This window comes from Vulpes vulpes, chromosome 5 (assembly GCF_048418805.1).
Source record: "Vulpes vulpes isolate BD-2025 chromosome 5, VulVul3, whole genome shotgun sequence".
NCBI classification, from domain to species: domain Eukaryota; kingdom Metazoa; phylum Chordata; class Mammalia; order Carnivora; family Canidae; genus Vulpes; species Vulpes vulpes.
In genome coordinates this window covers 90262604-90289575 of record NC_132784.1, presented here as the reverse complement: position 1 = coordinate 90289575, position 26972 = coordinate 90262604, and the positions used below count along the sequence as shown (strand labels likewise).

Below are 26972 nucleotides of genomic sequence, written 5' to 3'. Positions count from 1 at the left end.
TTGGCCCAGGGCGCGATCTTGGAGACCCGGGATCGAATCCCACGTCAGGCTCCCGGTGCATGGAGCCTGCTTCTCCCTCTGCCTATGTCTCTGCCTCTCTCTCTCTGTGTGACTATCATAAAAAATAAAATTTAGATTATTTAAAAAAAAATAAAATAAAATCTCATCAGTTGTAAGATCTCAATTGCAAAGATATGGAAACATGAGCAAGTGTAGTCATAATGTGGTCTATTTACTATTTTACAAAAACTGAAGTATTCTCTCTTTCTGCTTTTTTATAAACTGCTTTTGTTCACTTACTAAATTACAAGCATCTTGGCTGCACAGTACATAGCATGGACATTATGTAATTTATTTAGGCAATTGCCAACATTTAGGTGGTTTACAATTTTTTATTATGATAAATGACCCCGTGATCAATTTTTGCACTTCTGTCTTTGGCACCTTTAAGAGGATTGACCCAGGGTAAATTATTGGAAGTAAAATCCTTGGTATATTTTTAAGTTTTCTGATATATATGGTTAAACGATCCCAAAATTCAACTCATTAACTCTGTGTATTGCACATTTAAATACAGTTTGATAAGCAAAAAGGGCATGTTGCTGTTTGTGTTTGCATACCTTTACTAGTGAGGCTGAACATTTTCTCACATTTTCAGTGGCCAACTATATGTATATGTATATTTGGCGGAATGCCTATGTACTTATACATATCTTCCTGAAATGCTGCATTTTTCTTTTTTGTTTTCTTTTTCTTTTAAAGATTTTATTTATTTCTTCATGAGAGACACAAAGAAAGAGAGAGGCAGAGACACAGGCAGAGGGAGAAGCAGGCCCCGTGCAGGGAGCCCAACGTGGGACTCGATCCTGGGACTACAGGATCATGCCCTGGGCTGAAGGCAGGAGCTAAACCGTTAAGCCACTCAAGCATCCCCAAATGCTGTATTTTTCATACTGATTTGAAGATGTTCTTTATCTTATTTTTTAAAAAAGATTTTATTTATTTATTTGAGAGAGAAGAGCAAGCGAGCACACAAGCAGGGGCAGGGACAGTGGGAGAGGGACAAGCAGACTTTATGTTGACTGGGGAGCCCAATGTGGGGCTCGTTCCCAGAACCCTGAGATCATGACCTGAGCTGAAGTCAGGCACTCAACTGACTAAGCCACCCAGGTGCCTCTGTAGGTCCTTTTTAGACGATATTGATATTCTGTGCTTATCACATATTCTATAAAAATATACAAATAATCTACAAAAATATTTTGTTTCGTCATTTGCCTTTCTATTTTATGGTGTTTTCTGGTGCTGGAATTATTATTTTCTTTTTCTCTCTGCTTTAGGAAGTCCTTTTCCACCTGGAAAGTATATAAATATTCATCTAAATTTTCTACTTTTATGATTTCATTACATTTACTATTTAATGGAATTTTCATTTCTATAACGACGTATTACATTTTGAACAGCCTTTTCCTTGCTACAGAAGACAGATTTAGTAGAGGAAGCACTGCTTTCTTTCTGTAACCTGTTAACACATGCTGTCACCCTTAAATAGTAGAGCTACTGCATACTGTCAACTCCAGTCATGACAAAACGTCTTTTTTGGTGTCCTTTGTATTTCTCACAAGTAACAGATCACTCTGGGATTTAGCCAAGCTGAACCCGTTCTTTATATTTTATTATGTGCCCCCTGCTTCCAGCTTTGGTAAGTACACCAAATTGAATAAGAAATGTCTTCATGAAGTTATCTTGAGTTTTTGAAGTCTAAGATAATGAAAATATCCTTTAAAAAAAAAAAAAGGTATTTTTTAAAAAGAAATTTGATCACTACTATTTCATTGCTAGAAAGGAAAGTCAACTGGGTCCATGGCAATGCGCCTGAACTTAGAGTCCCAAGGTGCATTTCAGGACAACTATGAATCCTAAAAGTACATGACAAATTTTGCTATATATATTTTTTTTCCTGGGAGTAGTTTTAAAGCATTTATCCAATACTTAAATGAAATATTAAATGTTATTATTTATTGAGTCCTCTGTGGCCAGTTCATTTAAAGCATTTTACATGTATAATTCCTATAGTCCTCCCAACAACCCTGTAAGATGTGATCATTATCCCCATATTAAATTAGTCAAAAATCAAAAGGATATTTAAGCTCAAGATGATAAGCCCAAAAGGCAATGGCAAAAAAGTCAAGTAATGTCAAAACAAACTTTTTATACAAATGATTGTTTCTTTGTTCGCTTAGCCCCATTACCTTCTCATCTGATATCCCTCAAGTCACAAACACATCCTTAGTGAGAAAGGAGGCAGTCAACTCTGAAAAAAGAAACTGGCACATTAAATACTCAAATTTACCTTGTGGCCCAGGAGATGCCACCTTTGGGCCAGTGATCTCCAGGTTTGCTTGGTAATGATGCACATTTTCTGCTTGATTTGGTTCTACCTTTTTCCCAGGAGTTTTCTTATGATCCCCTTTGGGTTTTTTTACACGTTTCACCTGGAATGTTATCTGGAAAATGGAGACATGTTGGGGACAAGTTAGACCAATTATCAAATCTGTAAGGGCTGTGGATACTGGTGGCTTTATAAGTAATCCTGGGGCGCCTGGGTGGCTCGGTTGGTTAAGCATCTGCCTTTGACTCAGGTTGTGATCCCAGTCCTGGGATCCGGCTCTACACTGGGCTCTCTGCTCCACGGGGAGTCTGCTTCTCCCTCTGCTGCTCTCTTTCTCTCTCCCTCACGAATAAACAAATAAAATCTAAGGGGAGGAAAAAGATTAACCAGTCCTAGGGGCATCTGGGTGACTCAGTTGGTTAAGCGTCCGACTCTTGATTTCAGCTCAGGTCAGGATCTCAGGGGTGTGAGACTGAGCCTCGCATTGGTCTTCACACTGAGTGTGGAACCTGCTTAAGATTCTCTTCCTCTGCTCCTTCCCACCGCCTACCCTACCGTACCCGTCTCATTTGCGTTCTCTTTCTAAAAAAAAAGAAAAATGAAGAGTAACCAGTCCTGTGCTAGAGCTAATTCTCTCCTTCCGTTTAACTCTTACAGTTCTAAATGAAAAATGTTTCGTGAAATAAAATAATCTAGCCTTGGAAGGCGTATAGAGGAAACCGAAAATGAAGATGTCTCAACTGGGCAGTTCCAAGGGTGCAAGCTTTCCGCGCGGTTTGACACCCTTCCACTTCTGCCTCCTGCAAGAGCCAGCAGTACACAGGGGAAAGGCTTCCTGCAGTACAATGCCCATGTGAAGGCTGGCCAGGGGCGGGGGGGGGGGGGGGTAGGGATTAAAGCGATGTCACCCTCCTAAGAGAAACATCACACTTTGAAGCCCCCACCTCCACCAAGACCTGGACTACAGTTTGGTATGAACTGAGCTGGCCAACTCTCACCCATTCTGTGGCTTCATCATCTTCACTTCTGCAGTCTCCGTAGCAAGAGCTCCTGGCCACTCCATCCTGGGGCCCCTTCTTCAGCACCCGTATACCCTGCAAGTCCAGACGCCGTCCTTTCATCTCCAGTGCACCCCCAAAGCCTTCCAGGGGCCATGCCTGTTGAAATTCGTCCACCAAAGCCAGTATCTCTTCAGACATTTTTGTTTCATCTGAATTCTCCATCTCATCAGAACCATTGCTCTCCTCAACCACTGTACCTGAAATTCAAATGCCCGCATATCATTAAAAATTACATAGTCCTCACTCGAGTGACTCCAATCTTGCTGTTTGAGTACCTCTGGCTCCGCTCAGAGGAAATTCTATAGCCCACCTTCACAAAAATGCCAATCATTACCCTCACAATGCATCATAAGACATTTTTGCTGTGTAGCTTTGTGAAAAGCTTGGATGAGAACAACAGGAGCAGCGAGGTGGCAGGCAGGCACTGATTATATCACTAGTGGGCACAAGGATGGCTATTTAATAGACGTATTATTTTGGGGAAAAAAAAGACCCACTTGCTTTAGATGTAAGACAGATGGCAAAAATGAAGTTTATTATGATGTTTTTTATTGACTATGTGGGATTCTTGAAGTTTTATTCAAATAGCATATGACATATCATAGCTCCATGTGCAGCCCATACAGTCTATCTGCCTTAACTGAACGATGATTTGCTTAATGGGAAATTATCCGAATTCTACATTCAGGCTCCAGTTTTCATTAATAGCTGGTATAAGAAATAGTAATGGAGCCATATGATGTTTTTCCTAAAATGGTCATCAAGACATGGTTTGTTATGTTGCTCAAGTTTCTAATGTAAAGACTTCTACAGATGTTTCCCAGTGCAATGGCCTAGAAAAATTATTTCTCCTGAGATGTCAGTGTTTCCGTTGTTATACATTAAACATCATACAACCCCACAGGTTTCCCTCTATGCCTAGATAACTAGAAAATTTAGGGCAAAAATCTGTCTGAATTTCTTAATAGAATGTTTTTCCTTTAAAAACAACAACAACTTTATTACTTAACTTTTGCTATTTTGAGTTAATAGCTGAATCTTATATTGTGTGTTCCATGAAAGTCATGTCCAATCCTTTCTGGAAGTAGACAGAGTAGAAAAACAAATAAAATGGAATGCCTCCTTTTGTGACATGTATCTACTGGACCGCCTGATTGCTCACAAAATGCCAGTCTACATTATCCCTTTTGAGTTATCCCAATACCCTTCAGTTGGTAATTCTGGCTTGTTCAGTGATTTAGAACCTGGTAGGAATAAGGCCAAGGTCAGGAATAATCTCATATCCGTGTTGACAGACCGATAACCATAGTGAGTAACCCACCTTACAAACGCATAGTGCTAGTCTCTGGGGCGGCATGGGGTCAGAAAGGTGGCTGGCCGGCAGGGCTGAGAGCAACAGAAAGCTTTGAGCCCTACTCATGGAAGGTCTGCTGTGTCACTCTTGGCTCTGGTGGCATCTCTATCTTCCAACCCACTTTCTATTCCAGAGTGTGAAGGTCAGGCTGGGAGTACCACTAGAAATCTGTTATTCTTTCTTAAAAAAGCTCTAAGGCTCCACCATTTGTTAACAAGTGACTTTGAAATGTACTGCTGTTCTTTCAAATAAGTTTCCTTTTAGGTTTTTTGAACGAACCTGCTGGTTTTTCCTGATTGTTATCATTATCATTACTATTAATGAAGTTCTGAAACAGCCTAAAGTAAAACAGGAATTTGCAAAAACATTTTCTTTAGTATGTTCAGATAAAAATGGTAACTGTCTAAATTATGTGGCAAATAATGTAAATGTGGGGTTGACAAAGAGTTCTAATTTTCAGTTTCTGTTTTGTTTACTACTATATCCTGAATGTCCAACACTGTACTGGACACTGAAGAGGCACGACTGTACAATGAGTTAATGGAACTTGGGAATAATTTGGTTTGTGAGGTTCCTGAGGATCTGCTGCTCTTACCTTTGCCTTGTCCTTCTGGTGACTCAGGACTGTGTAAGCTCTAAGGTTTGCCTTGTCGTTTTTAACATGGTGTCTGATACACTATGTGATTTACAAACTCCTCAGTAGCTAACTCAGGAAAACAGCTGGACAAGGTTGCTATAGGGACCCCAAAATGCAACTTAATTAGAAGAATTGCCTGCTGTCTGACTCATAGCAACAGAGTTCTAAGTTTTCCTGTTATTTTAGCTTCCTCTCCTTCCTTCTCCTGTGGCCACGATGGGATTCCTTTGCACCTGGTTCTGAGACAGGAAAGGTGTTTTGATAGATCTGGCTGCAGCCAAGAGTGTGGGCTTAAAGGAAAGTGGCTTTTGGCTAAAGGTAGACTGCAGGTAACTAATTCCCCGGTGTACAGTTAGAGCCACATACAGATGCTGTGTTTGGAAGCCTTATTTCCATTCAGTAACTACTACTATTTACAAAGCATTCTAAATACATAAAAGTTGTTCAGTTGCAAAGAGTTCTGTAAGCCCAGTTCCAAAGGTTAATGCTCCCCTACACCTATACCATATGGAATATTTATACCATTACTAAAAAGTTCTTCGAAAAAGGGCCTTTGATTGATAAAAACTGGTATTCCAATCAAGAGAGACTATGGAACTTGCTGCAGGCTTTTGCTGCTGGCAGCCACTAGTCCTTTCAAAGGCTGTAGGGGTTAGGGTAGTAGCAATTTCTAAAGAACACCACTAAATAAAGGTAAGGAATGAGGAGATCACAGATGTCCTATGAAACAATAAACCAAGCTTTATTAATTTAGAACCTAATTATGTGCCTATCTCCATGCTATGAGCTATTTGGTGGTGGTGGTGGTGGGACAAACAGACTCTGAGGAATTAAATACAGTTCAACAACGAGGGGTTTAGGGACGCCAACCCCTGCACAATTGAAAATCCACATATAACTTTTGTTTTTCCCAAAATTTAACTACTAATAGCCCACTGTTGACTGGAAGCCTTACCAATAACATAAACAGTCGATTTACATGTATTCTGTGTGTTATAGGTATTATATACCGTATTCTTATAATAAAGGAAGCTAAAAAATGTTATTAAGAATAAATAAGGAAGAGAAGATATACGTCAAGTACTGTATTGTATTTATAAAAAAATCTGCATAAGTGGATGTGTGCAGTTCAAACCTGTAACGTTCAAGGATAAGTGGTATAATCAAGTTGGAGACACAAAACTATATACATTAAACAATCAGAGAACAATTACATTTAAGTGTGTGTGTGTGTGTGTGTGTGTGTGTGTGTGTGTTTTTCCCAGAGGAAAGCACAATGGAGTGTGGTTGCAACATGCTTCCTAGAGGAAGGCAGATGAGGCAGGAATTAGACAGGCAGAGAGCCTAGGAGGGCCCCCCCCCCAGAGGGAGGAGCCTGAATACGTACACTCTCATACCTGTATGTACACACTGATGTGTGCATAAGGAAGGCAATATGTGAAGGCACGACTAATTTCACATGAACTAGAACAAAGAATGTTTATAGATGATGTCAGCAAACAAGATACTTAGGGAAGGTGGGTGACATTGAGAATGTCTGGGAAAATCAGGAGAGGATTCATCATAAAGGGAACCTCTTGTTTGCTGGGCAGAAGAATAACAAGATGAGAGCCATAAAGTGGTATATGAAGGCCAGAGTGGTAAATCAGTTGGCATAGTCGGGGTGGAGAAGGAAGACGGAGGACAGAGACCAATGAGAAAGGTATTTTAACAATCTCTATATAAAATTAGATAAAGAGAAGTTGGCTTAGGGTGAGGATTATAAAAGGGGGATATTAAAAAGGGAGGAGAAAAAGGTACATGAAGAAATCTCAGTGGAGAAAAATAGAATTTGGTGGTTAAATGGATATAATGACAAAAAACAGGGTAAGCTCAAAGATGATTTCAAGATTTCAAAGCCTAATATGAAACAGGGACTTTTTTACTATATGAAGTTTTAGAATCTGTGAAACTGAAAACAATGCTATCTACAAAGACTATGGAATTAGGAGAGAGCAACAGGACATATCATGTTGGGGTTTCAGACCCTCATTTATTCATGGAAGCACTTGTGGCACGGGTCCAAAAAGGTGCTGAGGGCTCGGAATAGAACAACCCATGGAGCTTATGGCCTAGGATAGAATGGATGAAGGAACGTATCTCCATACGTTGTCTAATTCTGGAAATATGAAATTCAAGTTTGGAGAGAGGTCTGGACTATAGTGGGATCTAGAAGGTTTTACATTATACTTGAAGCAAAAAGAAAAAGCAGAATTATTAGGATTGTTGCTTGTGGGACAGATGGTATAATATAAACTGAAATCAGAAACCGAGATCCATCTCTCTTATTATTTTATCTTCTTTAACATGTACCATTTTTACACTGGAAAAAGGAGAATAAATATTATGATGTGAAGAGACTGTGAGCACCTACAGTGAGGCTTAGATGAGTTCGTGCTTTTTTCACTTGGATGAATCCTATCTCAGGGTACTAGGAAAACTTATAGTTGAGTTTGAGTCCTGTCAGGTAATTTGTCAAGAATCACAGGGACAGGAGAAGTGCTGAGAGATGGTGAGAAGCATATGCAGTCCTCAAAAAGGAAATGAAAAAAAAAAAAAAAAGAAAGAAAGAAAAGATGAAGGAGGAGGAGGGGAAAGTGGGGGGAAACAGAAGGAAAAAAAAAAACCCCAGCATAATCTTGCGATGTTCCAGACACACCTGGAGATTCATGGGTAAGTCTGGGTACCACAGTTTAAGAGATTTTCAAAGCAGAGCACACTGACAGAACCGTGATGTGGTCAAAGTGTCCAAAACCATATTAAATGAAGAACTGAAGAAACCAAGGTGATCCCATGGAAGGAATAGTAGCTGATATAGCACAGAAAAGAAATCAGGCTTGAAAATTTTTTGATAGAAAGATTTTTCTTTCTTTTTAAAACATTGTATTTTATTTTTTTTACAAAGAGAGAAAGACTATGTGTGAGTGTGGGGGGAGGGGGAGAGAGTCTCAAGCAGACTCCAGGCTGAATTCAGGGCCCGATGTGAGGCTCCATCTCTCCACCCTGAGATCAGGGCCCAGAGATCATGACCTGAGCTGAAATCAAGGGTCAGATGCTTAACTGACTGAGCCTGGAAAGATTTTTTTTAATTCTAGAGAGATTACTTTGAGATTGGAGAAGGTCCTAAAAGCCCTAACTGAAGCTGTTCAAGAAAATAAGGACATTTAGCTGAAGGAAGCAAAAACACATGGGGTAGGGTGGGTAGGAAAAGAATCATCTTCAAATGTGCTATTAACGAGAGAGACAAGACTGACTTTGTTACCTTCAGAGGGCAGGACCGGAGATGAGAAGTCACACTCTAGCTCCATATTAGGAAAGACTTGTGAACAGTCAGGAAAGAAAAGAAGAAAGACTGAGCTCCCTGTGCCTGGAGCAGAAGCCAAAACCCACACAATGATTTGTGAGAGTGCTACTGAGAGGGGATGGAGCACCGAAGATGGGTAAAATAAAGTGACTGTATTGGCTAAGAAACAGTATTAATAATCTCGGAAGAGAGGTTTGAATCTACAAGAGTTTTAGGAAGCAGAGAACGAAATGAAAGGTGAGTCCTACATTCAAAACAAAACAGACTGACAGTAAACAGAGGTAAAGATCAGACGTTTGGAGAGATGACCAGAAAAAAAAGTCCTTCCTTCAAAATTTGACTCAAAACATCTCCAGAAAGTCTTATCTGATTAATGCCAACAGGCTTGAGTTCTAGAATGTGGCTGCTGAAGGCAAGCATTGCACATTCTACCTTTGAGAATGACACCACAGAGAAATACGTCCCTGTCTCACAAAGAAAAAGAAAATCTTTTGGGATTTGACAAATTTGGTTTCAAATAAAGACTCCACTACCATACTACTATGGGCAATTCTGTCTTGAGTTCTAGTATTTTCTTTAAAAGGCAGTGATGTGGTTTTGAAGTCCCAGCATAAAGCTGTAGACTTCCCTAAGATTTCATGCATAAACAATGGCACACTGTTTAAAGCCAGTAATCACAAAGCACAAAAGGCTTAAATGAAATCACTCAGACTAAGGTGCATAAGAAAATGATTCACTTTGGGGAAGAAAACAACAAGTCATCAGTTCTCATTTGCACCAGTGGTACTTTTAGCTGGGTTAGTACAGTAAGAGAAAACTGGGGATTTTGAGAAGATAACCCAGAAACACAAACAGATCATCTTTTCTGTAACAGCTCTTGTGCAAATGTCAGGGTTCCCTTTAAGTGAACAGATGTTTATCGAGCAGAATTTGTGTATGTGTACTCGTGAGGACTGTAGCTCACAAGCTGCCTCTAAGTCGGGAAGCGGAGTCACGCCTACGTGTGCAGAAGTGAACATTTACTGAGCTCCAACTGTGGACTGGGCTCTAAAAAAATGTTTCCCTGTTATTTCACTTAAATACTAATCACTGGAGGCTTTTTTGTTTGTTTGCTTTTAAATTAATGAGGTAAGGGAAGCTCAGAAAGATTAAGTAACTTGCCCAAGACTTAACAACTAGTTGGTGGAGGTACAAGGACATGGTAGCAGCACCTCCGACTAGAGAACCTATGCTCTTCCTTCCACATCTAAGGTTAAGTGAGGAGGAGTTTTGTACTGTGTGATGAGGTAGTAAAGCAGTGGTTTTTCAAATGTTAATCAGTGACAAAGTACCAGTCTTTAGCAAAACGAGAAACAAAAAAATGTATAAAAAGTTATAATAAACACACACACACACACACACACACACACACACACACGTCCAGATACGAATTTCTGGAGTAAGTTTGCTGACTGTCCATTTTTAAAAAAGACTTGACCTTTATTCTGAGATCACCTTTGCACTTTTTGACATTAAATTTTCTTTGCTTTATAAAATAATGTAACAGGAGTTGCTAGTTTTCTTTAAAAATGACCTTACCAATTAAAAAATAAAGTTCTAGTCCACCAACCTCCTATTTCTGAGACCCACAAGGCAAAGCGCACAATGCACGGGGTTACAAGACCTGAGGATGAGTTTTAGTTATTTTATCTATTGACAGTCTTGGACAAGGGACTTAACTTCTCTGAGTTTCAATTTTCTCATCTGTAAGATGGGCTTGATAATAATATCTATTTCACATGCTTAACACATAGTTCGTAAGTTTGTAAATTATATGTAAGTGCTGCTGAAGTGAGCATATGTTTGTAAGTTGTAAAGTATCACAGAAAGGTAATGACTACCATAAGTTTATGGTTACTGGAAAGGGCTTAACTATTATTAGTATTCCTTTAAATTTTCCTCCAAAAGTAGAACTTTCAAAAATTCTTTAATATCTATACATGGCTCTTATTTGTAATACACGATTTGCATTGGGAGTTTTTCTCACTCTGATAACCACACTACAGAAAGCCCGCTGGTATGAACACACCCACATACGATGAATGTAGTGCCTGTGGACTTGTTAGTACCTAGGGGACAGAATTTAGACCTACGGCGGAGGAAAGTGAGTACTGGAGAGTGAAACTAGTAAGAGTCATCATCATCCTCTGGATTGCATTAGCCGTCTCTAGAGGAATCCATCCTGAGAGACAGTCCTCCTGATGCTGAAAGGACCTGGAAAAGACCCCGTCTCAGCCAGGGCAACCACACGGCCTTTCCGGTACAGGGATGGGATGGAGCTCCATGGGGAACATTGCTCCATCTCATCTGTGGCGATTCTGAGTTAATCAAGCAGCCTCATGACGTCCACTCAGTTGTGTGGTTACCTGATGTCTGACGGAGACATGAGGCTGCCAGGCACCAGGGAGGAGTAGCTCCCTCGTACATGTACAAACTGCTTATCTAGTCTAAGAATCCCTCTCTTCAGAATTGGTAAATGGAAATTAGTTTCCTTAAAGCCCAACGATTTCTGACAGAATTGATGAAACCACTCCCCCCTTTGAGGTCTAGCTTGCTTCTCTTAGACATCATTTTTTTTTTTATATATACAATACCACTTAGAAGGAAACATAGACTTTTAATTGCTAAATATGCTAATCCAACATACACAGGAAGGCAAATGCCACATTTGATTACTTTAACAAAGATTTACTGTACCCAGAAATATAGTTATATAGGACATGATATGTAAGAAGTTCACAGGCTGATGGGAGACAAGACACACAAGCACTCACACTGCACCAAATATGCCTTGACAAACAGTGGGAACTGACAGTGTACTGGAGCAACTAAATGCCCACAGACCTTTGTGAATGCTCCACAGAGGAGATGACATGTAAGCTGAACCCAGGAGATGCGTAGGAGCTGTCCGCATAAAAGAGTAGGCAGGGGCCATCCCCAACCTGTGCAGACACGGAGGCTCAAAGGGCATGGCGTGTGCGGGAAATGGTGAAAGGTTATATATCCTGCTCTGTAGAATACCAGTAGATGGTACACTTGGGGACAAAACAAAGGGCCAACCTGCCTCATATCCCACACTATGATACCTGGACTCTTCCTATAGGTAACAGAAAGCCATGGAAAATTTTAAACATAGGCCTTACCTGATCAGATTTGATTTTAGAAACAACTCTTTGGACACACAATATATTGGTAACAGGGGTTGCTTCTGTTTTTAAAACTGTGTACCAATTACATGTACTATCTCTCTCTTACACATACACACACACACACACATACTCCCCTCCACACACAGACTGACATAAAGGACTAGATACGAGGACCTCAATTATGAAGCTACTGCAATTGCCCAAGCAGAAATGGAGAAAGTCTGAGTTCGGGCAGTGGCAGAAGGAATAGATGAAGAGATAAACAGATGCGACAGGTCTTGGATAGAGTGGTGACTGGGTGAGTTGTGATGCCATTAACAGATAGCAGAGACAGAGGAATTAGAAGCAGTTTAAGAAACTGGGTGAAAATGAAGACAAGTTTAATTATGGATATGTGAAATTTGACATGCCTATGGCCCACTGAGATGGAAACTGCTAAAAAAGTGGAAATAAGAGTTAGAGTTGTAGAGAATGTCCTAGCTAAAAATAAAGATTTGGAGTCATTGTTATACTCGAAAGTATCTGACACATCAAGAGAGAACACGCAGAGGGTTAAGAAGACGGATAAGAAAAAAAAAGGCCAAGGTTAAGATCCTGGGTAACCCAACAAATAAAGGGCAAAGTAAGGAATGAGTGAAAGACATTGAAAAACATGTGCTGAGGATAGGAAGAGAGCCAAGAGCAAGTGACACCCTGGAAGCCAACAGAAGGAAGAGAGTTTCAAGGAGTGGGGAGTTGTGCAGAGATCCAAATAGAGCAAAGCGGTGAAGCAGGATGAGTACTACAAAGTCAGTCATTTTGGCAATTATGCATCGACTGAAAACGTCAAGAACTGTTTAGCACCGCACAGCTCTAAATGTGGTCATAGAATGGAATTTGAGGAGAGGGCCTGGTAGGTATGTCTGTTATTCCAAATCTATAAATATTACTGGCTTAGTGTAAATACAAGTTATTTTGCTTTTTTCACTGACTTACTCAGTAGACTCCTGATATTGAGAAGAAAGACTGGTATGTAAACGAATCAAATTTGTTCTAACAAAAGAAGACATGGAGGCGAAAGAAAAAAAAAAGTGTAAAGAGCTTTTACACGACAGCCTGTCTTCCACCTCACGCCTGTGGGTCACTCCTGTGACCCTACAAATATAATGTATGGCTGTTAAAAGAAGGAAACTACTGAGAGTAGAGAAAGGCCTAAATTCAAAGCTTGAGAGTTGATTTTACCCCAGAAACACAGCTCAGGTCAAATCAACTTACTTTCAAGTCTAAGGGCATCTGAATCCCTCCCTGAATTCTCAACAGAGAGTACGGGCTCCTCCTCTGTTCCTGTCTCTGGGGGTTCTTCTTCGGCAGCATCCAGTGACTGTGAGTTGTCAAAATATTTCTGTTTGTCATGGCTGTTGTCCAGGGTTTTCTCATGACAATCACCTCAATGACAAGAGACACAGAGATAGCATATTAGAAACATCTCTCTTAGGCAGTCCCAGGGCTCAAGGTCTCCAAATATCAGGAAAAGCAAAAAGATGACAGGGTCAGTTTTTCTCCAGCAGAACACACAAAAGTCAGTGAGCTGGAGCACCTCGAGCCAGATCATAATTGTGACTCAAGATTTCACAGTGAACTTCAAGTGCTACCCTGCTAGGCTATGGTAAGAACCAAGTGTTCGGGAGTGGGGAGGAAGATTATGACAACAAAGATCAAGTCCCAAGATCTCATTTCCTTTATAACGAACGACTGTGAAATGTTTCTTTAAAAGTGTGAAATATCACAAAACAGTAGTTTTCCTTCTATTTGCCTTTCAAAGGTGGAAACCGCAGGTTAGTGCCCGAGTAAGCTGGAGACAGGTGGCCTATAGCAGAGAAATGGAGCATCCACTCTTGCACCGCAGCTTACAGTAGAGGTGTATCAGAAGGCAAAGGTCAGAAAATAAAAAGCAACGACTTGAAGTGGGACGGGGTGGCAGGGACCGCAGGTTTCTGGTGCAGTATCACAGAGACATGGACTTTTCTTTTGGAAAACAAAATTCTGCTCAGGTAAAGAGCTACTTTAGCGTAAAACGTCACACGTGGAAGGTAACCGCCGCGCTCTCTGGCGCTTTCTGACGCCTGTCACGGCCTGGCCGGGGAGCCGGGCGCGCAGGCCCTACCGGGGCTGTGTGTTCGCGCGGACCGAGAGCCGCTAGCCCGCGCGCGGGGATGTGCTACGAGGCTGTGTCTGGGGTGGCGGCGGCTCGCCGGCTGCACAGGGCTCCCGGCCGTCCTGTCTTACGTCCGCCGCGCGTCACCGACGGTGCGCCCCACTGGCAGCCACAGCTCTCCTCTCACGGGACAGTCTCCGGTGTCCGAGTCACTCCCTCCTTCACCACAACATTCACACGTGCTCGACCTGCTTATTTTTAATAGAAAATGGTCTCAAAGCAGTGTCCGCGCCCAGTTAAACTCGCCCGCAGTGATGGCCGTGCGCGGAGTCCTTGGTGGATTCGGAGACTCCCTTTCAGAGTTCTCCTCCAGGAAAGCACTTCCCACGTCACCCCTGCTGCTGCGCCAAGAAACCACAAGGGCCTCCGCCTCTGTGCCGACGGACCGCGTCTGGAGGAAGGGGTCCCCTGCACTTCCCGGTCCCACGCGGCGGAGGCAGCAGGCGGCCGCGCTGAACAAGGTCACGTCGGTCACGTGGGAAACCGCAGTCTTGGTTTCCGAGGAGCGCCAGCTCCCAGCTCCCAGGCTGGCGAGCGACTTGGGAAGAGGCGAACACAAGACAACGGGAATGGGAGGCGGCGGACCGTGACGCGACGCGCTTCAGAGATTAAGCTTTGAGCAGTGACACCTGAACTCTGAGGGACTTAAAAACAGGGAGGTACAAGGAAGGGAGCCGGTCTCTGTGGGGTGCTCCGGATTTTTCTCTTCTCCTTACCCTTCAAAGATGCCTTGGAAATGACGGAGCGTCATTCCACGGATAAGGAAACAGTCTCGGTGAAATGAAGTAACTTGCCAAGGTCAACCCGTCGGTAAGCGGTGGGCCTGGGAGGTCAGCCACCCTGTCGCCTCCACCGGTCAGTGCTACCTCTTCAGCAGAAAAGAGGAGGTGGCACCGTCCGGGGGCGGGGGGGGGGGGGGGGGGATGACGTGCTGAGCAAAGCGACGGGCACGGGAGTTCTTATTTGAGTTTGGGAGATGAAGAGCAGCGCAGTCTGCAAGATGGAAGGCGTGTGTGTGTGTGTGTGTGTGGGGGGCGCCCCTGGAAGCCTGACACGTAGGACGCCGTGAACAGGCACAGTCGCTGTGGTTTTCCAAACTCCTCTGTGAGAGAAGAGAGGTAGAGGATTGGTTTCCACTAAGCCTTCCCCACCCAGTACGCGCAGGCCAGCACGGGAAGCTAAGCACAAGAGCATTAAAATAAGGCGGTGACACCAAACAACTGTACACACCCAAGTGACTAGAATTTACTATGTAATTGGGGTATAAATACGCATCACTACCAAAAACACAGAGGAAATGATGACAATGATTTTCAAAGCGATGTTATTCCCAGTGACTGTTCTCCACTCTCAGCTTTGGGGAGTTTGCCTCCAGAGCATCGTGCACCTGACACAGGTTGAGAGAAGCAACGTTACAAAAGCAAAGGACAAACCTTTGACACCAGGACCCAGTGAAATTCTGTGTTTTCTGCAGCTGACTTCCTCCTCCAACCTCTGCCTCTCCTATTTTTCTCTCTCACTCGCTTCCCATTATAAAAATTTAATTGGTTTCATCTTTTTAAATGTCTGCAATATTTAAAAATGCCTCATAGGTAATTTATAAGCTATGATGTGCATAAGATCCTGAAGCTAAAATTAGTCCTCCTGCATGACCTCAAACCCAGACGCCCTCTCGAAGCAAGCCTTGTGCATTCTAAGAATGTCTTGTCCTCCAACTCAGGAAATTGGGGCCAACATCGCAGAGAGAGAGGGCAAGAGAGGGGATGGGGGAGAAGTGGGAATAAAAAGGAAGAATATGACGTTTACGTTATATTTGTTGCAAGTAGGCAGAATCAAAATGATCGAGTAAAAGCTACGCACATTAAGGAGTCACTTTCATTTTCATTAACAAGTCCGAATTTAATATTCTTAGGCTGACACTTAAAGACATACTAGTTCAGTGTTCTGTTGTGATTTACGTAATCATCTAGGCCAATAATCAGAAAGTCAAATTGCCTATTTTTAAAATTGCTCCTTACGGTTGTCTGAAGAACGGAAGCACTTCACAAGGAAAGTTTCTATTCTGTGAGCTGCAGGAGAGGTCTACTCTAGCTCAAACGGGAACTAAAAGAGTTGCCTACATGGAAAAATGTCACTTGGCTTCCCAGCAGAGGTGGAGAGGATGTCCTCATTAAAGAAACACAAGAAAATGTTGGAGAAAGAAAAATGGAAAGATACCTAAAAAGTAACAAGTCATCTTCCATGCATATGACTCTTAGTTTTTGCTGATGCAGAAATGAGGAGATTCTGTGGCTTAGACTAACCTTGAAAGGTACAATCTTTTCTTTTTTTTTTTTCCTAAAGAACTACATGATTTAAATGAAATGCTTTAGATAACAAGGTCCCAAGTGAAAATGGAAACACTTTTCTGTGCTTAATGCTCTATACTTGCTTGCAAAGCATTCAGCATCTAATTCAAATCCTGACAGTTTGGTTTTTCTTGGAAGTAGGCGACTAAACAGCAATACCAACAGAGCATAAAAACTCTGAGTAGGGTATTTCTGATTCTGGAATTGCTAGGAGATCTTAGACATACCAACATCCTTTTCTGTGGCTAGAGTATCACCTGCATAAATTGAATTATTAATATTAACCTATCCTACAAGGGTGTTCTGGAAAACAACTAAATATTTAATATATTTTGTCAAAGGCATTAAGCCTCCTAAGGCAAAGGCACAATTTATCCTGTGGCTAAACAGGTTTTCAGAGTAAACGAAGTTCTTAGGAACTCCTAGTATTATTACTAAGGCTATGGAAATCTCCTGTTTTCTGATCATTCTGTTTACAGAGGTCCCCGAATACTTATTTTCTAGAATTGGGCAGCCACTTACTCCTTAAAAAAAATCCTTACCTTCTGAATCTCGTAAGTTGGCAAGACATTCCTGGTTGGGTACTTTCAGACCCTTCAGGATTAGTTGTAACAAAGAAATGCCACAAATAAATTCAGAGGCATCAGAACTTTGGAAGAGCCAAGTAATGAGAGCTACTCAGCAGAACTAATGAAGGGTCATGTTCTTTTCGCCTTAGAGCACAGAGGAGCCAGACTAAGCAAGTTGTGATCCATGTTCCACTACTTTCTAGCAGTATACAGCAGGGCAAGGTACTTTTACCCTTTTTGTATACCAGTTTCTTCATCTGCAAACTGAGCTTCGTAGTAGTCTCCACTCCACATTGTTGCGGAGATTAAATGTGAGAAGCGAGACCATGAACTAGCACATCGTGAGCTATTACTGTTCTCTGGAAAGCTGCAAAGGAATAAATTATCCCACTGTCATCTCTTTCACCAAGGCCTTTTAGCTGCAGCCTAACTCAATGTCTGGTATGAGCAACTGGCTCTAGAAGTTATCAGGGGAGCTGCCTAATTTCAACTGTCAACATTCGTGTGTGTGTGTGTGTGTGTGTGTGTACACGTGCGTGTAAGAGATGATGAAGGCAGCAGGCAGCACAGGGTTCATTTCCACCCGGCTTTTAGAAGAAAACAGCAGTTAATTCAAATTAAACTGCCTGGCGTATCTGAATCCTAAAAATATTTAACACACTTAGAAATTTGTCTCAGTCTGCTTTGTGCTCTCTGAACTCACTGCCTTACAATGTGAAAATGGATCATAGATTTTATGTTCAGTTAAATCAGCGCTCACTCTCCACACTCCACAGTTCGGGTTATGTTGCGACATTTTAAGAAGACTTGCTCCAGTTTGCCCTCCAATTTTTCTTGGTCGAACATACTTTTTCCCCTTACAATAAATGAGTCTAAGATTCCTATGCTTCCTATTACATGATGATTTTTCTAAGACATAAATAAACTGATTTGTAATGGGAACTAGAACTTGAATTTGGTGTGGCCGAAGGCAAAGCAAGAGATGTTAGAAAAATGGCCTTTGTAAACAGTGGAAGATCCTAAAGATATTCCTACTATCCCTGTTCTAACAGGATTATATTATACTCCGAAGTCTCCATTCTTAGGCTTGTAAGAAAAGTTACTTTATAGGAGGCATTCTGGTACATTCAGACAAATATAAGGTACCTTGGTGGAAAATACAGGTAATACTGTCCTCCTAATAGACTTGAGTGACTTTTTATAGTATTTTTCTTTCTCCTTACCTTTCTACTCAACTGCACTCAAATTATGCAGCTATAATAACCTTTTCCCCCTATATATAGGTAAAACTGTGAGTGTTTTATTATAATTTTAGATACCTCATAACTTCATGGTATTTATTTCCTAGTAAGATAATCTTTCAGAAAAGGTAGTAAAATACATCATGAAGTGAACAAAAGTGTACCTTTCAGTTGCTCACCATGCTATGCAAAAATCACTTTCAAAATATTAGCAGGAAATGTTAACTGTGGGTGACAGGTGGGGTTTGGTACCACACAAAATAACAGGTCTATTTGATGAAGAAAGAAACCTTTCTGGGAACAAGTATCTTTATGATTTCTACCTCCAGAAGTTGTGACAGAGGTCCTGTAGACCTAGTTCCATGAGGAACATCCCATGGTATGAATTCAAATCCGACCTTCGTTGCAGCTTTCCCGTACACACTTGAGCAATCAACTTACTGCTCTGTGTCTAGGTTCTTTATCTGAAATAAGAGGACTCCTGGGACACAGCCCTAGTGAAAGCACCTCGAAGAGGGGCACCCAGAGCTCCTTGGGTCTGGCTGAGACCTAGCTTGCTGATGACTGTGCCTGAGGCAGCAGTGAGGCTGCCTCACCTTCTCTGCCTTGTGCTGCCCTCTACTCAGCAAAGACAAGAGAAATCACTTCAACAGAAGTACTGGCTCCTTAGACTTGTTCTCATTCAGCAATTACTGCCAAATGAAATTCGTTGCAGGAGGTTTAAAGTAATGGTTATGTACTGGTTGACCTTAAAAGTGCAATGCCAGAAAGAAAACAGACCATATTAAAGATCTGAAATCAGCACCTTCAGAATTGCACAGGCTTTCCCTCCTGGTGAGGTGAAGGAGTCAGAAGCAAGTTTAAAAAACTAAGAAAAGTCTGTGACCTCAGATACAAGTCAGTGTGTGTGTCTGTTTTCCTTTTACTAAGTATTACAGAGCTGAACGCTATCGTGAGGACCACTCAGCCCACATATGGAAATCCACATTCAGAGCTGCACCGGCTTCTGCAGACCTATACACCAGCCTCCCTTTAGAGGAGAAAAGGAGAACAGGGTGTAAACTTGGCCTCACTGTCTTCCCACGTGGCCTTCACTTTCTTAAGTGACTGTGGCAGAGAGGGCAAAGTCAGGGCCAGCTGAGGCACAGACACCATAACCTGTGGTCTGTGGAGGAAATGACTCCAGTGAATGAATCCAAACTCTTGGCAGATACCTTTTCCTCTAGAAATGTGAAAGATCAGACTGGATCTCTAAATAAGGGAACTGAACCTTTACCACAAGTTTACTGTGAAAGATTTTCCCATGCAGAAGGTATACTGAAGAAGAAAGCAAGTTAACTGCCACAGCTGCTAGTAGTAGTAGCAGTAGTAGCAGTCGTCGTCGCTGTGGTAGTCACAATATTAAATTGAAATCTCTGGTTTAGTTAAGCCAAGGCAAATTTGTTTCAAGCAACTGTGCAGGGGGGAAATAAACCCAATAGGTTTTCTCTAACTTACTGATTTACCCATAAATGACAGTTTTTCCACGAGGGTCAACAAGGACATTTGTGACTTTCGTTAAATAGAGTGCTTACAGAGAGTGAGGGAAGTCAGGCTATAAGACGTGTCAGCTTCTAGTGGACAAGAGACAATGTAATTCCTTTTGTCTTCTCCCTCCTATGGTATGGGAACTGCAGACCTTTAAAGAGGATCTATATCTAAATATGTACATTGAGTGGGGGTTTGGTGTAAAGCATTCTGGGTAAACAGTGGGTAGACACAAATTGCTCTTTATTACTAGGTCTCCTTAGCAGTTCAAACTTGAAACAGCACCAGCTAACCTGCCATTTAAGTACATTCTACGTGCTGAACAATTGGGGGGGGGGGGGGCGGGTTGCAGACTGCATGGTGGGCCCGAGTATGAAAATGAAAAAAGGGCTGGTCCCTGCTCTCACTGAGCTCGAGAGGCCTTGTAGGAGAGCTGCCTCTCATACACAGATGACTGTAATGGAAGACACAGGAACTGAAGGAGGGCAGGTAGAATGATTAGTTATGGATTACTTATAATCAAGGGATCCGGCAAGGCAAAAGTGGGCCTTGAAGGATGGGTAAGATTAGGGTTTTTGTGGAGGGGAAGGGCAAGATGGAGGGTGAGGAGAAGAAGCTGGAGAAAACATGAGGAAACTCATGGATTGAGGAAAGCGGGATGTGGGTAGTAAAGAAAACAGGCCATCCACACTATCATCCTCGCATATTATGGTTTGTTACGATTTCCACGGACTTTGCCAGAAGCAGAATGATATTAAAGTTTCATGTGGTCACTGAGCTTAAATTCAGCACATCTATTTGAGTCAACCACACGCACTTGAGTTGGTTTCACTCAGCTTTTAATACTTAGAATAAACCTACAAACAGGTGGTAGGGGGAGGGGCTTAGATTACCTAGGTCCCCACAACCTTTGGGGTTTATCATTTGCCTCCTCATTCTCTTGCTCCAAGTGAATGGTCACCTGCTGACGTCAAGGAAAGGAATCTAGCAGGAAAACTGATCGATCTTAACTCTGGTCCTCTTCCTCAAACTACAAATGGGGTCACAGAGACATGCATAGTGGGGAAGGGACCTACTGGCAGAAGCACTTACTTGCTGGGCATATCAGCTTGGCGTTTTTCCTATTGCAAGGGTACTGGGTTAGGTCGAGGCTAATAAAATCTCAAAGCTACTTGGTCTTTTTTTATTCCTCAGGGTAAGTGAATTATACTGATGTCTTTCAATGAGAACTCAAGACCCTAGTTATTCCAGAATCAATAAGGACTTGAACCTCATATGTGAAAACAAAGAACGTTAGCAACTGTCATTTTCATTGGTTTGGGTAGTGAGTAGGACATTTAAACCAAGGTTATTTTTTTTAAAAGGCCACTTCAGTTCCTCTACCATAGAGCATTTTAAGTAGGGCCTTGTGAACTCCAGAAACAAAGTTCCCTAGTTGCCTGACTACAGATACCACTTCGTGGGGATGTGATTAAGACAAGTCCCCTGAATAGAGCATGGCTAACTCTAAGTATAGACAGCCAGTGCACTAAATCAAGTAGAAAGCATAGAGAAATAAATGGTGGTTCATACTTTTTCCTTTTGCTTTATGTTACCAAATGAAAGTCACCTGGAGGCATTCACCTTGGCGGCCACTTTGCACGTAATAACATGGTTTCTAAGACTTTACTGTTTTCCAATTCTTAACATTTATGCTTTTTAGGCAGTGAGAGAGGTGGTGAATTAGTTTCATTTTTTTGTTCATGTTAGGTTTTTCCCTAGCTATATTTCACACGGACAAGGGAAACATGGCTAGGTTATTATAGGTGCAACAGGAATAGGAACGTTTGATCAACACCTGGTACACTATCAACTGCTAGTGACCTCCAGCTCTTTTTCCTGAAGTTTGATATGCTTGTTATTTTTTTATAATAATCACTTTGGATATATGATCTGACTGGGTTATTAATCAATGCCTGATAGCTAAAGAGATTTAGATTGCTTTGAGTCTGGCAAATTTTAAGTGGCAAATTTAGGCTTGTTGTTATAAAAAGTAACTGAATGAGAAGACAAATCCAAAGCTGTGATCTCTTCAACAGCCATGAAATTTTGATTTAAATTTCTCCTGCATTTTCAAGATCATAACTACATAAATCTTGGTGGTTAAGAAAAAGTAAGAGATTACTGAAATTCTCTTGGTGAAAGAGCCTAGTATGTTAGTATCAAGTACTTTTGACTCCTAGTAATAACAACACTGGAAGAAAAAAAGAGGAAAAAACCAAAGCATTCCACGTACACATACAGATGCCAGGTATCCTCAGTCACATGTATTTCAAAACAAACTAACGTTTGTTTCTAGTGATTATCAGGTTCAACTGCTTTATTTCCATTGGGCCATGAAACTGAGTAGACATCATTCAGTGATTACATTTGTAAAGGGGTTTAAAGATTTAGTGCTCATTGTGTGAAACAAAAATTTCAAAACTCGGAATTCATTTCAACTAGTTAGCTCATAGAACACATAAGAACTTACTGAGGCACAAATCACTTAAAAAAAAAAAAGCGCCCATTCTACCAATGCAGAATGGACGGGAGTGTGTGTGTGGGGGGAGCGGGGGAGGGAGAGAGGGAGAGAAAGAGAGAGAGAGAGATCTGCATTTAGAATAATCTTTTTGAATGGGGGAGGTCATGCAAACGTTTTGCTGTATGATTCGGCAAAATCTCTCTAAAAACATGAGCAACGATGAATGGAAGTTGAAGATTTAAAAAGAAAGACAGCAACCAATGAAGTATGCCAAACTTAGGACTATGAAGTTCCTATCAGGAGACTGATGTACAGCTGCAGTGACAGAACATATTAAAAATGTCTTGTTTGGGGATCCCTGGGCGGCTCAGCGGTTTAGCTCCTGCCTTCGGCCCAGGACGTGACCCCGGGGTCCTGGGATCGAGTCCCGCATCCGGCTCCCTGCATGGAGCCTGCTTCTCCCTCTGTCTGTGCCTCTGCCTCTCTCTGTCTCTCATGAATAAATAAAATCTTAAAAAAAAAAAGTCTTGTTCAACACTTAATAAGGGTTCGATAAAACAGACCCCATCTTGCTCATCCTTCGTATGTTCTTGTAGGTGTATAATCACTTCGTCCATAGTGGCATGGGCGCAGGAAATCACAGTAAGCTCCTGATGTAGAATGGAGCCTACATACAAAGAAAGATGTTTATTTTTTTTTAAACAACTGTTTTTTTTTTTAAGATTTTATTTATTCACAGACACAGAGAGAGAGAGAGGCAGAGACACAGGCAGAGGGAGAAGCAGGCTCCATGCAAGGAGCCCAACGTGGGACTCGATCCCGGGTCTCCAGGATCACACCCCACGCTGCAGCTGGCGCCAAACCGCGGCACCATCGGGGCTGCCCCCTCCTTTTTTTTTTAAAAGAAAGATGTTTAAATATAACTTCCAACCCCATCTGTAGATAAGTGATCATAAAATATGATTAATGACGTCATCAGTGGGTATTCTCACACTACGCACAGAGCAGAAAGGAAGCAGAACTGTGCTCTGAACTAAATTTAGTACCCAAAAAATATAACTGACTTCCTTTTGGAGACTCAAGATAGTCACCCTAATACTAGTTGAGACCATTTGCACACCTCAAGTGTTAAGCTCTGTAATTCAGAGATATTATACATTTATTTTTAGATCAATGAATAAAAAAGTATTCCATAACTGAGTAACAACCTCCAGCGCCATCCCATCCTCTCTGACATCAAGAAGTGTTACTTAAGTGTCTATAGTGACAGCTCCGTTGCTACCCTTGGTCTCGGTCCTCCTGGAACATCAGACAAGACTGCAGTGATTCAGTTCCCACAGGCCACTGAGAGTAAAATCACTTGCTTTGTGTGCACTCCATGCTGAGGCTTGGAATACCCTCCCGATGGGTGCCCTCTTGCTTCACTCACCTGGCAAAATTTTCTATTTTATTCCAAAAATAGTTATTTTCAATATTTCTAACAGGTGAATTTTTAAAAATCTTCCTTATTTGCATCCTATTATTAATGTGTTTCTAAAGAATGTTTGTTGGTATCATTAACTACTTGCTTTAAAGTTATTTTAGTCACTGACTGACAGGCTGAAACATGAGGTATAGTTTAGAAACTGTGCCAAAGCTCTAAAAGTAAGAGCTCATTTTAACACTTCTATTATCCTAAGCTTTATTCTTGTTTTAGTGTAGCTATCTCCCCATTTACAAAAAATACTTTTGATAAAATGAAGTCACCAATGACTTTCTAAACTGTTAAACCCAGAGCCTTCCACACTATTCATCTGCCAACTACTGCTGATTTTTATGTAGGTACCAGCACATTGTTTACATAATGTTTCTCTTTAGAGGGACTCTGTTTAATCTTATATTGTGTTAAAAGGCGAAAAGTAGCACTTTTCATAAACCAGAGGTTTGATGTGCTAGTTATGTATTTTTCCTAATGCCCATCAGAATAAACCATAAATATTGGGACGCCTGGGTGGCTCGGCGGTTGAGCATCTGCCTTCAGCTCAGGGCGTGATCCGCAAGTCCCAGGATCGAGTCCTACGTTGGGTTCCCTGAACGGAGCCTGCTTCTCTCTCTGCCTGTGTCTCTGCCTCTCTCTGTGTCTCTAATAAAATCTTAAAAAACCCATAAATATTAAAATTATTTAAAAACGTTAACCTAAGTCCCACCTGAAAGCTGGTGCATTCTTGTGATATCTATATGACACTTGGGGAACCGACATGGGACAGACTATCAATTTCTTCTTCCTTCCCAAACTGTTCTTCTGACCTTCAGGACCTAGCTGCCCCCTGGCTTCTCAATACCCCTCTACTCCTTCACTAGCTCTGCTCCTTAAATGCTGTATTTTCTAGGATTCCATTCTTGGCCTTTTCCTCTCACCTTGCACATTCTGAGGGAGCAGAGCCATCTCTAAATGAACCTGTCTATCCAGCCTTATGTCAATGTATAAATGCTTTCTTTTCCGTATTTTCTCTTTTAATTAATGACACTGACATTTATGCAGTTACCAAAGCTAGAAACTTCTCTGGTCAACTCCCATTTGGGGCCCACTGCCAGCATTATCCACAATACCCTCTGCCTCTCTTCACTCTGATCTGACTACTGGCCTCTTGTTTCACTGAGAAGCAATCAAAAGTCCACACCTATACCTATATATTGCCCCTGCTCCTACCTAAAGACAATCCCTACCCTACATTTGTGCCTCGGATCCCACCTCCCAATCTACTCAAGAATTCTGCTTCTACAGTTGGCTTCTCTCTGTTTTTGAGTCTTTAATTTCTCCCCCTTTACTGGATCAGTCCAATGCAAACATTCTGCAAAATTTCTGTTTTTAGAACAAAACCAGAACCAAATTTATCTTTAATACCACATCCCTCTTTAACTTCCATCCCATTTTTCTGCTTCTCACTACAGCAAAACTTCTTGGAAGAGTTGCTGGCCCTCTCCACCTCCTCACCTCCTTCATAACCCATTTCATACAAACTTTTAGAAGACTGCCAACAACCTCCATGTTCCTAAATCCAATGGCTTATTCTCTGTCCTCATCCAACTCAACCTCTTAGGAAGCAACTGTGTGGTGCAACAATAGTGATATAATCGACTACTTCTCAAAACACCTTCTTCATTTCTGGGACAAGATACTTGCCTGATATTACCAAGGTCTAGCTTTCTCTTCTCAGCCTCTTAATGTTGCCTGGAATGCCCTGGTAATTCAGTGTTGACCTACTTTCCTTTTTATACTAACCACTGAGGTAACTTCATCCAAGCTCATGATTTAAAACACCACCCATAGGCCCATGGCTCATAGATTTTCATCTGTAGCCTGGGGCTCTTCCCTGACCATCATGACACTCATATATCTAATTGCCTCCCTAATACTTGCACTTAGACATTTAATAAGCAATGGAAACTTAACACTTATAAAACCAAACTTGTTTTTCTCCCTAAACCTGCTCCTTCCTCAGATTTTACTATCTCTTTAAACAGCATCAATGGTGATTACAAATCTTATTAAATAGCAACAGTTGCTTAGGTCCCAAATTTAGAAGTCACCCATGACTTCTCTTTCCTTCATTTCCCACATTTCCTCTGGTAGTGTCTTGTTGGTTCTATTTTCAAAAATGCATCCCAAATACAATTATGGCTTCTCACCTCCACTTTCACTTGGCTGATCCAAGGTAATACTATCTTTCACCCATATTTTTGCAACAGCATCTTAACTGGTCTTCCTGCTTTTGCCCTTACCCCATCACTATCTATTTTCAATACAGCAGCTAGAGGAAACCTGCTAATATGTATATCAGATCGTTTTTCTTCTCTGCCCTAAACCTTTCAAATCATGTATCTTTATCTTAGAATAAAAGCCCAAATTATTAGAATGGTCTGCAAGGCAGAAAACATATGGTTCTCTCCTCCTCCCATTCATCTCTGCTTTCAGAACTCTTACAAGTCCGCTACAACCATACAGGCCTTCTTGCTGTTCCTTGCAAAAGCTTTTGCAACAACTACTCTCTGCCTGCAATGCTCTTATCCTGTATGTCTGCATGGCCTAAACCCTCACCTCTTTCAAGTCTTTGCTCAAATGTCACTTTCTCAGTGGGGCCTTTTTGAACAGTCCACTTTGAATCTCACTTGACCTCCTGCTCTGCTTTCCCCTTAGCACTATCTTCTAACATATTAAATAATTTCTTTATTATATTTATCATCTGCTCTCTGTTTATCTCCACTATAATGAAGCTCCCTAAGACCTGGAGGGTTTTTTTTCTGTTTGCTTCTAGTTCCTAGAATAGTGCCTGGCACACAAGAAGTAATAGTTGAATGAATGAACAACTAAGCCACACTCAAGTTTCCTCTAGGCTAAAAGAAAACATTCTCTTGCTTTAGAAGGTTATATCTACCATCCAAATTCATTTTTTTCTTAAATATTATTTGGCCGGGTTAACAATGTATAATAACTGGAGGATAATTGTGAAAAGATCTTAGGCAAGGGCCATAAGGCTCATTCCTTAAAAGAAAAAAAAAATTTTTTTGTATATAGGACAAAAATTTCACATCAAAAACCAGAATGTACTAAAATGAATAAATATATATATCCAATGTC

General features: G+C 41.4%; 1 protein-coding gene across 2 annotated transcripts in view; it reads right to left on the bottom strand.

Moving 5' to 3' along the window:
- TTC17 (tetratricopeptide repeat domain 17) overlaps positions 1-26972 on the bottom strand; it is a 116471-nt gene that overhangs the window by 32163 nt on the left and 57336 nt on the right. The window contains exons 17-19 of one of the 2 annotated variants that reach the window (XM_072759181.1): positions 13227-13397; positions 3388-3647; positions 2351-2504 (exon numbers count right to left, since the gene is read on the bottom strand). In XM_072759181.1, the coding sequence (XP_072615282.1) occupies positions 2351-2504; positions 3388-3647; positions 13227-13397 (585 nt within the window). The remainder of the gene's footprint in view (positions 1-2350; positions 2505-3387; positions 3648-13226; positions 13398-26972) is intronic. The other variant, XM_072759180.1, reaches the window with a different exon arrangement.